A 14,682-nucleotide genomic window follows, 5' to 3' on the forward strand; every position below is an offset into this window, starting at 1 on the left:
GGGTCCGTGCCACTGAAGCCCTTTGGGACGAACGCTGTTCAGATGGGACCTCCTGCACTGCACAGCGCCCGACTCCTTGAACTGCTCCCGAAGACCGGCAATGCTGGTTCCTCGCTCGTTGTGCCTCCGTAAGTCACGGCCCAAACAGCGCCGGCAGTCAAGATCGCCCGCTCCGTAGTGAAAGCCTACGCTCGACCGACTAGTGGGGTCCGAGGAAGACGTGCCAAACAAGCTTCCCCACCGATCCAGCGCCTGCAGATTCCACAACAGCTTTGATGAAGTAGTCCCCGAAGACCTGCAAAGGACGAAAGGATGAAAAACGAGAAAATAATTTTATGGCAAGACCGGAGGCTCCTATTATGCTTTCTTATCTTGCATTTATTTCTATAGCAGCCAAGATAAGTGCAAGAACTACAGTTCCCAGAGGGCCAGACAACAACTGGGCCATGGGAATGAGAAAAAACGAGAGTACAATAACCAATCAGCAGTCACCACATAGATAAGAGTACACACTGACTGCGCAGCTTCCTCTTTTCTTGCTGCTCGCAGTCAGATAAGTGTTCTCTTATCTATGCTCACAGTGTTTGTTGTTGTTTAAACATGTTATTTTACTGCTTGTATAATATTTTCAGGTTTTTACTGCTGGTTTCATTCGAGCGCTATTGCGCCGCTTTGACTCGCGCTTCGCGCGCTTCAGGTCCATTTCCCCACTCCCCCCCTTTCCCCGCTCCTTGCAGTGGTCTTGCCCGCTCCGCGGTGCTCGCGCTTGTTCGCGAACATTCCTACCGCCTTCGGAGCATTCTTCCTCTCACCGGAGCCGGAGCCTGCCTTCAGCCTTTCTTCTGGCTTTTTCCCGGCTTTGTCCCGCATTCCGCTTCCCGCTTTGGAAGTATTGTGTTCTCGGCTCTCGGAGCTGCTTCCTGCCTGCCTCACGCCGGTCTCCTCCCTTTGTTCGAGCCGGCCCGCCCTTGTTCACACCCCCCTTCCTCATATTAACCCTTACCTACCTTGCTTGGCATATTTGAAGATGGGGAGCTCTTCTGAGGAGAATTCCTCTCAAATGGATAATGGGTCACTTAAACAGGACCTGAATAGATTTATTAACAATTCTGTTGAACAAGCTATGGAAGTCTCTATGAAGAGAATGTCTAAAAATATGGAAAATTCCATGGTCAGCATGTTGTCCAAGGTTTTGGCCCAATCTACGGGGGATAGCAGAAAACGAAAGGTGTAATACTCTGTTTCTGTGCAAAAGCCTAAAAAGGCGTCAGCAATGGTTAGCGAGTCTTACTCGCCTATGGATGAGGACGTTGTGCCTCCAAGGCCTCCTGCTAAGGAGGGGTTTGTCGATTCAGAGGGCAAGAAGAAACAGAAATCTAAGCACACAGAGTCTCCTAAGAAATTGGTAATTTCCACCATCTTGGACACGGATGACGATATGCCTGATGCTGACGATTTATTCGACATCTTTGACGTCACAGATCCCCCTCCCCCCAAACTTCCCAAAAATGATTCCTTTATTTTTGATCCAGTATATGACTCGGAGGGTCTCCCAATGTTTGACCCATCCTCCATCCGTCATCCCAACTCGACGGAATGGCTTCCCTCTCATCACGTTGGTGAATATATTTCTGCCCGTCTTCGTCTCCCTCTGGAGGCAGCGGTGCGTTCCAGATTAAAGTCTGAGTGTCCCAAACCTGCCCTCCCTGATAAAATCACCCTTGTCCCTTCTATTGATCAGCCTCTCCTTACCTTCTTCTCTAAATTTGGTAAAGACCCCCGACGCGGGGTTGACAAGGCATGGTCCACATGCCAGGACAAATTGCTAGACATTGTTGGTCCCTTGGCCCGTATCTTTGACATGGCAGAGTCTGCCCGTCTTGAAGGCTCTGATCTTTCAGCTGAAGACGTTTCCATGTGGGTGCAGCGTGCCTTCTGCCTCTTGGGCAATGCCAACGCAGCCATTACCCTCGAAAGACGTAAGGGTCTTTTGATCAAATTAGACCCCAAGCTTGCCAACCTTGCTCCCATGGACCCCGGCTCTAAGGCAAATGGCCTCCTCTTTGGGGAGAATTTGGTTCGCGATATAGGCCGCTTTGTCTCTACCTGTGCCTCTCTTCACAAGGCTCAACAATCCATAAAAAAGACTTTCGCCCCTCGGGTTTTTGGACGGGGCGGACGAGGCAGGGGTCGCTCTTCCGGCCGTCCCTACAATCAAGGCTCCAAAGGTTCTTACGACAACTCCCAAGACTACAAGCCGCACTTCTATCCTCAACGAGGACGTGGTTTCCGCGGCAGAGGGCGCAAAGGTTATCGCAACGCCAACTCCAATCAACAAGGTAAGCCTCTCTTCTTTCCCTCCTGTAGGGGGTCGATTAAAACTGTTTCTTCCAAAATGGCATTCCATAAGTGCAGACCCGTGGGTCATCAACACAGTTCAAGGCTATCTTATAGAGTTTTACTGTCCTCCTGTCCAGACCTCTTTCCCTCCTCCTCTAGTGTTCTCTACACACATGGCAAACCTCATCTCAACCGAGATAAAGTCCTTATTACAGAAACAAGCCATTCAAATTTTTCCCTACGACTCTACAGGCTTTTTAAGCTCCATTTTTCTAGTCCAAAAGAAAAACAAGAAATTACGCACTGTCATAAACCTAAAATGGTTCAACCACTTTGTAGTGTATCGTCATTTCAAAATGGAGACGATCCTGCATCTGAGGGATACCCTTCGGCAAAACGATTGGATGGTTCGCTTGGATCTCCAGGATGCCTATCTTACTGTTCCTATCCACCAGTCTCACTGGAAGTTCCTTCAGTTCCAGTTGTCAGGAGTGACCTACTGTTTCACCTCTCTTCCCTTTGGTCTCTCTTCTGCACCATGGTGCTTCACAAAACTTCTGAAGCCGGTGGTCGCTTTTCTTCGCTCTCTTGGTATCAGACTCATAATATACTTAGATGATATTCTAATCCTGAATCTAGACAAACAGGGTCTCCTTGCAGATCTCCAAACCACTCAGTGTCTTCTCCTGGACTTGGGTTTCCTTGTAAACATCGAGAAATCTTCTCTGATTCCCTCTCAGAACATGGAATTTCTGGGCTTCCTTGTGGACTCGGTAGCGGCGTCTTTACGCCTCCCCCTTTCAAAGATTTCCAAAATCAAGGGGGAGATTGCCTCTGTGCTCCATCTTTCTCTCATCTCCCTCAGATCTCTGGCCAGGATTGTCGGTCTTCTTTCCTCTTCTATTCAGGCAATATTTTCGGGCCCCCTGCACTATCGAGCCCTCCAACGCCTAAAGATCAGGCACCTTCGCCAAGGTCTAGCTTACTCAGACGTCATCGCTCTAGACCAGGGGTCTTCAAACTGTGGGGCGCGACCCCCAGGGGGGCCGTGGAGCGATGCAAAGGGGGTTGCGTCTTCACAGTGTCACTTCTGCCCTGGCCTCCAGGGCTTCAGCCCCCCTTCTTCCCCCATCCTGTGGCTCAGCCTGGGCTGCTGCAGTGCAGCTCGCGCTCCTGGGGCCTCGGCTGGGCAGTGTCTGGAGTCTTATCTCCTTATCTCCGGCCCAAGTTTTTCACAGGTCATTTAAGACCATTAGCATATTTACATGCCTTTGTTAACTGATTACCAACGCTTCGTTTTTTTATGGTTTCAGTACCCCCTTGGCCCCCACTCTGCCTATTTCTTACATTTGTATTTTTACACTTACTGCTGTAGTGTGTGAATGCAATTAATGAAAAGAAATATAAAGTTGTGTTGCCAAAAGAAACATGCCTGCTATGTGTTGTTTAAAGATCCTGCAGAGACCTGCTCTTGACACTAAAATGAGTTATGAATAAAAAAGTATGTATTAATTAGTTATGTGACTTTTCTGTTTTTATTCTCTTTAATTATTATTCATTGATCATTGAGGCATCCCTAGAACACAATTAAAAGTGCTTTCTATTCGTATTTGCTGTTCTACGTATTCACAGATAAGTGCAAAAAATACAGCTTTTGGTGACTGCTTATTTCTGGGCCATCAAAATAATGAGCTGGTAACCCTAATCATTAGACTGGAAGTTTGTTGCAGGATCAGCACATTTTTTATTTCCTCCACCCTCGAACCCTGATTAATGCCATTATAGCAATAGTTTAACTTATATCTGAAACCCTACGCTTCAAGTTTCTGGGAATGCACCCTGCTTTCAGACTACTCACTTCTCATTCTCGCCTTCACTTTCACGTTCACCCTGCACTCACACTGATCACCATGTACTCACACTGATCACCATGCACTCACATCAATCACCATGCACTCACACCAATCACCATGCATTCACACCAATCACCATGCACTCACACCATTCACCATGCACTCACACCATTCACCCGTTCACCCTGCACTCACAGTGATCACAGTGCACTCACGCTGATCACAGTGCACTCACACTGATCACAGTGCACTCACACTGATCACCATGCACTCACACTGATCACCATGCACTCACACCATGCACTCACAACATTCACCCACTCACCCTGCACCTACAGTGATCACCATGCACTCACACTGATCACCATGCACACACACTGATCACCATGCACACACACCAATCACCATGCACTCACACCATTCACCCGCTCACCCTGAACTCTCAGTGATCATAATGTACTCACAGTGATCACCATGCACTCACACCATTCACCCTGCTCTCACAGTGATCACTTTGCACTAAAAATTTGCTTGCATTGTTCACTCTGTACCTCACCCTACAGTCACACGAGCACACTTCTCACCCTGCACTCATGTGACACTCCACTCACCTGTCCTCCCCCCCTTACTACTCAATCTGTAGCTCACTCAAACAAGGCCATCACTAACCATGCACTAATTCGTCCCACTCTGCACTTACAGCCGAACCCAAATTCATATGGTCACCTCACTCACCCTGCAGTCACTACTTTTACCCTACTCTCACACTGTTGCATTGCTCACCATGCAGTCACATGGGCACTCTTGTCACGCACACAGTGCAGAAGGGTAAAGTGCCTGGTACAAAGAAGATGTACCATGCACATCACAGAACTGAGTGTGAGTAAACTATGAGTAACGCTATAAAAAAATGAAATGTTTGTCAGACAGGTGCTATAGAGAGATGAGGTGTATTGTTGGTGAGTGGTAGTGAGGGGATTCATGGAGAAGGTGGGAAGACTATTGCACCGTGTGCGACCAGTGCTTGGACAATCCCTGGCTGGGAGTGTTAACCCCCCTCCCCCCGAAGTTCGGGTCTACTGGATCCCCTGCTTCTGCCTATTATTTACATTTGTAGTGCGCTACTGTTACCAAAAGGTGTCCTGGGGCTAATAACCATCTGCCTGCAATGTGAAAGAGGGATCCTGGGTTGAGAGAGGAGAGAAGAGAGGGATGGAAGGAAGGGGGTGAGAGGAAAGGGGCATGGGTAAACTGTTTAACTCTGCACAAGACCGCCACGGTTTGAATGCACCCTTGCTGCTCCCGGCCATGGCCAGGTGAGCTTCTAATGTGGCAGCGCGTATTCCTGCAGATTGGGAGGCCCTTCACAGAGGTTGACTAGACATCTTTCTGATGTTAATTGCTGTATTTTGGTTATAAACTGGTACTGATGGGGTGAAATCTTTCCTCAGTATTTCTGTGTTTAAAAAAATTCTAAATAATAAAGCAATGCTACCCCAAAATACGCAACATCACAGAACATTATTTACATTTTCTACTCACACAATTTAGTCAAGCCTGTCGCATAATTTGGTCCTCACCTTCCTCATAACCTAGAGGTTTAGAAATTTTTGTCAGGAGGGGGTCCTTACGTTTGAAAATGTTGACAGGGGGGTCTCGGCATCCAAAAGTTTGAAGACCTCTGCTCTAGACCAAGAGTCCCGCACAGAACTGCAATGGTGGATAGACCATTTAGATGCGTGGAACGGGCGCACTATCTTCGCCACATCCCCAGATCTTGTATTAGAATCCGATGCCAGTCTATCGGGTTGGAGCGCCCGCTGTGGTCCAATCTCAACTGGAGGAGCATGGTCAAGAGAGGAGTCCAGACTGCACATAAATTGTTTAGAGATGCTTGCTGGTTCCTTTGCGATCAAAAGTCTTTCCAAAGACAGGATCCGCTGTTCCATACTCTTACGTATGGACAATGTTTTTGCAGTTCGCTACATAAATCATCTCGGCGGAACCAAGTCCAAGCCTCTGGCAGACTTAGCGAAAAGTCTGTGGGAATATTGCCTAGCCCATCATCTCTCTTTGACAGCGGAATACCTTCCAGGCGACCTCAATTCTGTGGCGGATTGGCACTCGAGGTTCCTGCGAGACTCCAGCGACTGGAGGCTTTGTCCCTCCATCTTCCACTCTCTTTCTCTTTTATGGGGTCCCTTTTCCATCGATCTCTTTGCTTCTCGCCTCAATTCCCACTTGCCCCAGTTTTTCAGTTGGCGTCCAGACCCCCTAGCTCTAGCCACGGATGCTTTCGTCCAGGATTGGTCTCGTCACCTCAATTATGCCTTTCCTGCTTTCATAATGATCAACAGAGTGCTGGCGCAAGTCCGCCGTCAGGAAACTTCTCTAGTACTGATAGTCCCCTTCTGGCAAGCTCAAATCTGGTTCCCTGTTCTTCTAGAAATGGCGATGGATTTTCCTGTACTTCTGCCGTCCTTCGACGATCTGCTTCTCAACCCTCGAGGCGAGCGTCACAGTCTGATCTTGGACAACTCCCTCACTCTGTCGGCTTGGAAAGTTTCCGGCCTTCCCCTTCTAACGTCCTCATTTCACAAGAGGCTGCTCACTTTATCAGCCAGGCCTGGGCTCCAGGCACTTCCAAAGCCTGCAAATCCGCCTGGTCTCTTTGGGCAAGCTGGTGTCTGGAAAGGTCTCTCGATCCCTTTTCAGCCCTTCTAGGTTTTGTTATCAACTTCTTAGCTTCTCAGGCCAGCGCTGGGAAGGCCTATCGCACTATCAACCTCTACCGCTCTGCCATTTCCCTCAATCACGCCCTAATTGATGGGAAACCTGTAGGTGCTCATCCTCTGATTTGTCGCCTCCTCAAAGGTGTTCGATGCTCTAAACCACCGTTGGCTAAGTATACCTCTTTGTGGGATGTTTCTGTTGTACTTAAACTGTTTTTGAATTGGCCCTCTAATTCTGCTTTGTCTCTCAAAATGTTATCAGCCAAACTTACTATGTTACTTTGTTTGGTGTCTATTAAAAGGGTTTCTGATGTTAGAGCTTTGGATGTTTCATCTCGCCAATTTTCCCCTACAGGTGTGCTGTTCCAGATTCGCAGATGCACGAAGACTAATTTAGACTCTGTTTTTTATCACTATTTTCCCGATCAACCCCAACTTTGTGTGGGACAGTGTTTGAAAATGTATGAACAAAAGACCGCTGATCTCAGAACGCCCTCTTGTTCTCAACACCTTATTTCCTTTCGCAAACCCCACCTCCCTGTTTCCTCCCCTACCCTTGCCAGGTGGGTTCGCTGGATTATGTCCCTTGCCGGTATTGATGTCTCTGTATTCGGAGCACATTCGGCTAGAGGAGCCATGGCTTCTAAGGCCTTTTGGACTGGCTCCCGCTTAGAGGACATACTGAGATCAGCAGATTGGTCCAATGACAGTATTTTCCGCATATTTTACTGTAAGCCTATTCATTCTGTTGCTTCTGATGTTATTGACTTGCTTTGAACAAGCATAATAGGAGCCTCCGGTCTTGCCATAAAATGTAGATTTTCCTAGTTATTATGACGGAAAGTCTTAATTTTTATTAAAGACACGGAGGCGAGTATTATCCCGCCGCTACACTATTAACATGTGTTCTCCCTCCCAACAGCAAATCCGGCCTTACCGCCTGCCTCATCATAGAAGATCTTCCCTTCAGCGGCTCCGTTCTTCTCCTGCTTGGATTTCCCCTCCGGTCCTTCCAGCTCCTTCTACAGATACCTTCGTTGGACTTTGGCTCTGGATTCCAGTGATTAAGGATTTCTGCTCCTGGACTTTGGCGTTCTTTCTGGTTATGGCTATATTTCCTTTATTTTCAATTGTTATCTGACTGGCTCTCAGCGAAAAGAGGAAGCTGCGCAGTCAGTGTGTACTCTTATCTATGTGGTGACTGCTGATTGGTTATTGTACTCTCGTTTTTTCTCATTCCCATGGCCCAGTTGTTGTCTGGCCCTCTGGGAACTGTAAAAACACAACGCAGCCCCTGCACTATATATGGTCAATCCTTTCTTGGTAAATTTGGTCTTGGTTAAGCTAGTAAATTGCGCACATCAAGACTTTCAGCATCAGCATTCAAGGTAGGAAAACATTAGTGCAAATATAAAAGTTCAAAAGACGTAATGTTCTTGGTGTTGTCCACCAGTTTAATGTTCCTCTGTACAGGCCAACACGTGTTTCTTCGCAGGCAACAGACTGCGAATCTTCAGGGCCTGATAGAATGTGGGCGAAATTTTATGGTCAGAAACGCCCGGCTCGGGTGAAGTATAAAATGCGTGAAAGTTGCTTGCGTAGTTAGTTGTATCTTTTTTATTCTCAATTAGAGCTTTAACTGGGAGGAGAAGAGATGAGAGTGGTGGTGGAGATTTGTTTGAGGCAGTAGCGCTCAAATAGTAAAAAGGCGGGTACACCTCATTGTTTACGTTCCCCCTCCTAAAGTTCCCGGCGCCGTTTGACGAAGACGTCTTCGTCAAACGGCGCCGGGAACTTTAGGAGGGGGAATGTAAACAATGAGGTGTACCCGCCTTTTTACTATTTGAGCGCTACTGCCTCAAACAAATCTCGACCACCACTCTCATCTCTTCTCCTCCCGGTTAAAGCTCTAATTGAGAATAAAAAAGATACAACTAACTACGCAAGCAACTTTCACGCATTTTATACTTCACCCGAACCGGGTGTTTCTGACCATAAAATTTCGCCCACATTCTATGAGGCCCTGAAGATTCGCAGTCTGTTCCCTGCGATGAAACACGTGTTGGCCTGTACAGAGGAACATTAAACTGGTGGACAACACCAAGAACATTACGTCTTTTGAACTTTTATATTTGCACTAATGTTTTCCTACCTTGAATGCTGACGCTGAAAGTCTTGATGTGCGCAATTTACTAGCTTAACCAAGACCAAATTTACCAAGAAAGGATTGACCATATATAGTGCAGGGGCTGCGTTGTGTTTTTGCAATTTGTGTGGATCTCCTTGGTCCAACCTTGAGCGGTTGTGAGGGATTACCGCTCGCCCCTTTGCCTATACTGTTTACTTTATGTTACTTTACACTTTGCGGTTACTCAGGTTGTGCGCCTAGTCCTTCTGGAACACCCTAAAAACCCTCTTAGCTGTATAACCTCTTGGAACTGTAGTTCTTGCACTTATCTTGGCTGCTATCTAAATAAATGCAAGATAAGAAAGCATAATACTCGCCTCAGTGTCTTTAATAAAATTAAGACTTTCTGTCATAATAACTAGGAAAATCTACATTACAGCCTCCTAGAGGCTGGAAGGGCAGGCCGTGGCGCGCAGGATTCAAAGAGGCAGATTCTTGCGCTCCACGGCCTTTTAACCCTTCATCGGCCAGGCTGGATCTAACCGGCTTGGCCTTTGTTCCCTTCGTGACCCAGAGTGACTCAATCACTTCCGGGTCATCAGGGGACCCGGGGCGGGTGGGGGCCAGTGCGCCCCGCCATAACTGCGGCGGGGCCGATGTCAACCCCGCCTTTCCTGGATTCTGCCCTTAATTTCTTAGGGTTAGTCTTTATGCGCCACCTTTTGACACTAAACCAGCATCTTGTGTCTACCGTTGTTTACTGTAATAACGAGGCCGGCAATTGCTATAGCTATTTAACCTCCGATCTCTTAGTTTTTATGCATCAACCTTTGACACTAAACCAGCATCTCACATCTACCAATGTTTACCTCAGTAACGCAGCCTGCCTTAGCAATAGCTATTTAACCTCCGATCTCCACCGCTTTAACGCGTCCTTTTTGTCATGGCTTTGTCTAAGGTCCGCTCCGCATGTAGATTCGTTTTAACTTTAAGCGTCACGTTCTTATCAAATTAATTCAGCTTCACCTCCGGCTTTGAGCTAGCTCCATGCTTTTGATCACCGCCTAACGCGTTACCTGCTCATAAGTTCGCATCGCATGTATTAGTTCCTCTATATGTTCACGCGCCTGTTCACCTTCAAGCCTACAACCAATCTCTGGCCACAGAACACGCAGAAATTGCTCATGGCATGATTACTCGATGGGAACTTTAATTGATTGGTCACACCAACTCCCCATGGCATCCACTATGTCTTTAATTCACACACCTTCAGATAGACCGCTACATCACCTAAACCATGCCCTCACACATGGTTCACAGCGGAGAGCCCGTCCTCATACCCCCACATTCAAGGCCTTGCATGGTTTAACAATAGTTTAAAGTAGCAAGTACAGGGTTCCTTGAAAGGAGCTCATTCTCAGCTCCATGTCATAACATGTTGTTTTCCTGCCTTCCTATTTTTTCCTTCTTTTTACTGGCAGTATGTTAAACTCAGGCATGTAACTATACTGTCCTGATGATGATCCCAATATTGTGCAAAAGGGGATCAAAACGTCAACGTCCTTTGAAACATATTTACACGTTAAACCATTGCGTTAAAACCAGTGTGAATATTGTTTATAGAAAGCTTGTCATTTATCATCATTGACCATAAGCTTCTTTTTCTTTTTTTACCTGATATACTAATTGTCCAAATGTAATTGTCTTTTGTTTGCATGTAGGACGCAGGATTGTGTCCCACTCTATTCTTTTTTGTGTTCTTAAATATGCCTAACAATTCTTGGAATTATTAAATTGTTTGTCCAGCTGGACATCCTGCAATATAGCTCTGATCCTAGTCTATATTCATTATTATGATAAAATGTTCTTTAAGGACCTTTGTTTGTAATAAAAAGCCTTCCTGTTGGCAGCGGGTTTGTGCTTGGTTTTGCTTTTCACATCATGCCAGCGCCTCTTGGTCTCCTCCATTGACCTCCTCGATGTTCCGACTGCATTCACGTTAGTCTAATTGTAGGTAAGTCAATGGTAGTGTTCTGTCTCCTCCGTGACGCTGATCTGGTTTTCCTGCTGACTGCACCCAGTCTTCCTCTCCCTCTTCTCCTTGGCCTTCACCGACCCCGTTGTTCCTTGCTGGTGGTCTGTGGGGCTTGTGGGGTTTGCATTGACCTCTGCACTCGGTCCGGGTGTATCCATGTTGCTATGTGGTTTCTTTTTGTTTCCCTTTGTTTTTGTTCTGCTTTTATGGTGCCTTTTCCCACTTTACATGTGGGGATTGCAGGCCTGTCACTGGTTTTCACTGACTTTTGTATCGCGATTGGCCTCATCACAAGTTTTTTACCTTTGTTTTTCACATTTTTGCGGCATCACATTGACTTTATCATGGACATTTCACGCCTTATTGTGGGCCTATGGCATGGTACCGCCATGTTGTGAATGCTACGTTAACACAGCGTTATTGTCCCGCGATAGACTGCGATACAAAGAGTCGCGTTAAGCTAATTCTGCTGTCATTATCACACGTTCTTGTGAATATCTCCCATGAGTCTTTAGTGGGCTGTGTCTGTGGTGGGACTGTTATTTACCAATGGTGTTGCAGGTACTTTTGCAATCCAATTAGGCAACCAAAGGTGGTCCAGAGCAGCAGTCCAGGCTTACTCCAGGGAATGGTGATTTTAAATTAATATACTGCAAATCATTATATGCAATAAAGGTAGGGCGTATTTCCCCCCAAAAATGGAAATCCGCACCTGCATGTTTACTCCCCCCACATGCATGTACTTTTATACATTCTTAAAATGTACAATGATTTCCAGGAGTGCGTCTGAAAATGTGTTTGAATTCCATTTTACGAGCATTCAATGGCCTTTCACCATGGCTAAATTGGGATGGGGGATGCCCATGCATGAGGGAAACTGCACCATTGTTTATTTCTTTCTCTTCAACGAGAAAATATTTTTCCCATGGAGTAAACCGTTCACCTACACCTGCATCACATTTTGGGAGTTGTCTTCCCATGAACACCCTATAAACGGATTACTCTAGTCTTGATTTTGATAGCAAAAAAGACATACCTGCAGATGGATAAAGCATCACACTGTAAAAGCGGCTTTAGGAAACTAAATCATTCTTTAGAAATGGTAAAAGCTTTGAAAATGCTTATTATAGATTCATTTTGTGTGGGATTATTATACCTGGTATAAACTGTTTTCTTAAAAGCTCAGCGAGGATTTTGAAGAGTCCTTAATATTTTAGTTTATTTTTCACATGTGAATTTTAAAACGCCTGCTAGAGAGACACACTTTAGGTAACTGCCGTACTGGGACTGTTTATTGGATGAAAGTCCTGATTACAGTATTCACAGTCTCTGTACACAGAATAAAAGCCACGCTGACTACCAGCAGATTTTAAAGGAAGTACATTTTACTACCATCTCCGCTGTATTCTTGCTCCTACTCCCTGCAAGAATGTATAGGACATCCCCAAGACATATTGGGCCTTATTTATGAAGGCCTTGCGCCACCGGTGCGTGTCTTTTTCCCATTTTAAAAGTCACGTAAAAGTGGCGCAAGTCCTTCATAAATAAGGTCCATTATGTCTAAGGCTCCTAAAATGATCCGGAACTGACTGATGACTTACTGATTAAATGTATCGTTGCCCATGGTGAATTGTAAGAAAAACATAGGGAGGGCACCACAATGCTTGAGTGGACTCTGTCAAAATTTCCGAATCACCTCTCGAGTTACATATGCAGCTAAAGACACAATTGCTCTTGTTCTGTTTCAGCACACACAGTTTGTATTGTTATTTTAACTTTTTGTATTTAGAGTTTTCTTTTGTTCCCGAAGAAACTTGAACATCACTCTAATCCATTCTTTGGTATGACTCTGTTTTATGCTAAATAAAACTATTTTCATAAAGAAGCAACTCAGTGTAAAGGAATATACCCCAAAGCTGGTGACCACTTTTAGTAGATGCTGCAGACTCTTTTCTCTTGCTTCTCTTACCCACCCGTCCTTTTTCAGGTTTCACCTACCACTAAGTGCAAGCTGCCTGTTTGTAAAAATACCTACTGTCAGCTTACAGTGGGGTGAAAGCCCACCCATTCCTTACCATTCCTTAGCTTGATTGTCACTCTCATGTGTTTGCTTTTTATTTGTCAGCTTGTGTGGGATTCGTTCCTCTTCTTGTGTTTGTCACTCCCGTTCAGCACGGCCTCATTATTTGAGCCTTCCACTCTTACTTTTTGGGCACTACTTTTTTGGGGGGAGCAGGGTTAAGCACTCCTTGAGACTCCATATCTTTTCCTGCTGTCTCCCGTGTGCACTTCTATAAGCCCCTCTGCTGAGCTCTGTGTTGCTCTCTGTCACCCAAGTGTTTCTCCCCTGCCCTCTCAGTGTTGTGCTCACTTTAATGGGCTTCCCATCATGTTACTTTCTCACCTATGTGCCTTTCCCTGCCAGCTCCATGTTCCTCTCTTTAGTATATGGGCTTCTCCCTCCCCCTGTATCATGTTCCCCTCTCTCTTTCTCGCTGTGCCACACACTTTACTGCTTACCCCACAAGCACCCTCCATGTTGTTTCTGTCTCCGCACCCCTCTGTCTGCGTCCTCTTTCCGGTGTTGACTCCCCTCGTTTCTTCCCCACAGTCGTGCCTGGGGAAAAAAACACTTTTGCATTACTTTTTAGGTCGAGCCTATAGCGGCAGCACTCATGCGCTGCTCGCTTTGCGGGGCATGCAGTCATGGAGTATGGAGTAGATGCTCAGTATAAGCTGCGGCCTCTCTCTGGCCCGGTTCTTAATTGGCTTGTGTCACTGACTTTCGTAAATGTTGCGTCTGATTGAATATGGGGCTTGCTAGTCCCTTCTTATTATGGCCATGTCATCATTTGTACCCTATAGACGTATCAAGAGAGAGAGAGAGGACTAGATAGTTAGTCCTTGTCCCCGTGGGATTATATGTATCAACAAAGAAGACTATCTATATATGACTTTATGGGTTAGACTCTGACTAGTTTTGTCAGTTGGCACCTTATAGGTGTGTTCATGAAGCCCTCACCCACCAACCTAGTTGGTGACATGCTTCATCATCGGGCCCACCCAGTAACACCTAATGTGTCCCGGGTGTGCTACAATGCCTGATTACAGCGGAGCTGTTATATTGCTGAGAGTGCAGTGTTGGGGTTTTGTGAAGTGACAGTTAAAACAGCTTGGCGGAGGTCCCAGTACCCGATGGTAAATTAAACTTTAATAACTGGGCCCGCGTCAGCGGTTAAAATAAGGCAAGAGGATGCCAGTGCCTTAGGATTCATCTGGCTTTCCTCAGGACCTATTAAAAGAGTACTGGTGCAAGTTAAAAAAGGTGTGAAATAGCAGCCAATGCTTCCTGGATTGAAGCAACAAGAGGTCAACCCCTTGTCGCTTCAATCAAGGAAGCATTAGCTGCTAATTCACAGAATATGCATGATAAGGGAATCCCCCTTTTACACCTAGAAAAACACCTTATTGAGTGTAACACATAGTCTGTATTTCACTAACCCACCTTTTTTAACTTGCACCAGCACTCTTTTAATAGGTCCTGATGAAAGCCAGATTAATCCTAATGCACTGGCTGAAACATGTCGACCAATA

General features: G+C 46.0%; 1 protein-coding gene across 1 annotated transcript in view; it reads left to right on the forward strand.

Annotated features, from left to right (window-relative positions):
- Positions 1-1,273: 1,273 nt before the first annotated feature.
- The window catches only part of LOC147750978 (uncharacterized), a 32,346-nt gene continuing 18,937 nt past the window's right edge, over positions 1,274-14,682 (forward strand). Inside the window, exon 1 of the mRNA XM_086931890.1 lies at positions 1,274-2,339. Within this exon, the coding sequence (XP_086788016.1) occupies positions 1,274-2,339 (1,066 nt within the window). The remainder of the gene's footprint in view (positions 2,340-14,682) is intronic.

This window comes from Lissotriton vulgaris, chromosome 1_1 (assembly GCF_964263255.1).
Source record: "Lissotriton vulgaris chromosome 1_1, aLisVul1.2, whole genome shotgun sequence".
NCBI lineage: Eukaryota > Metazoa > Chordata > Amphibia > Caudata > Salamandridae > Lissotriton > Lissotriton vulgaris.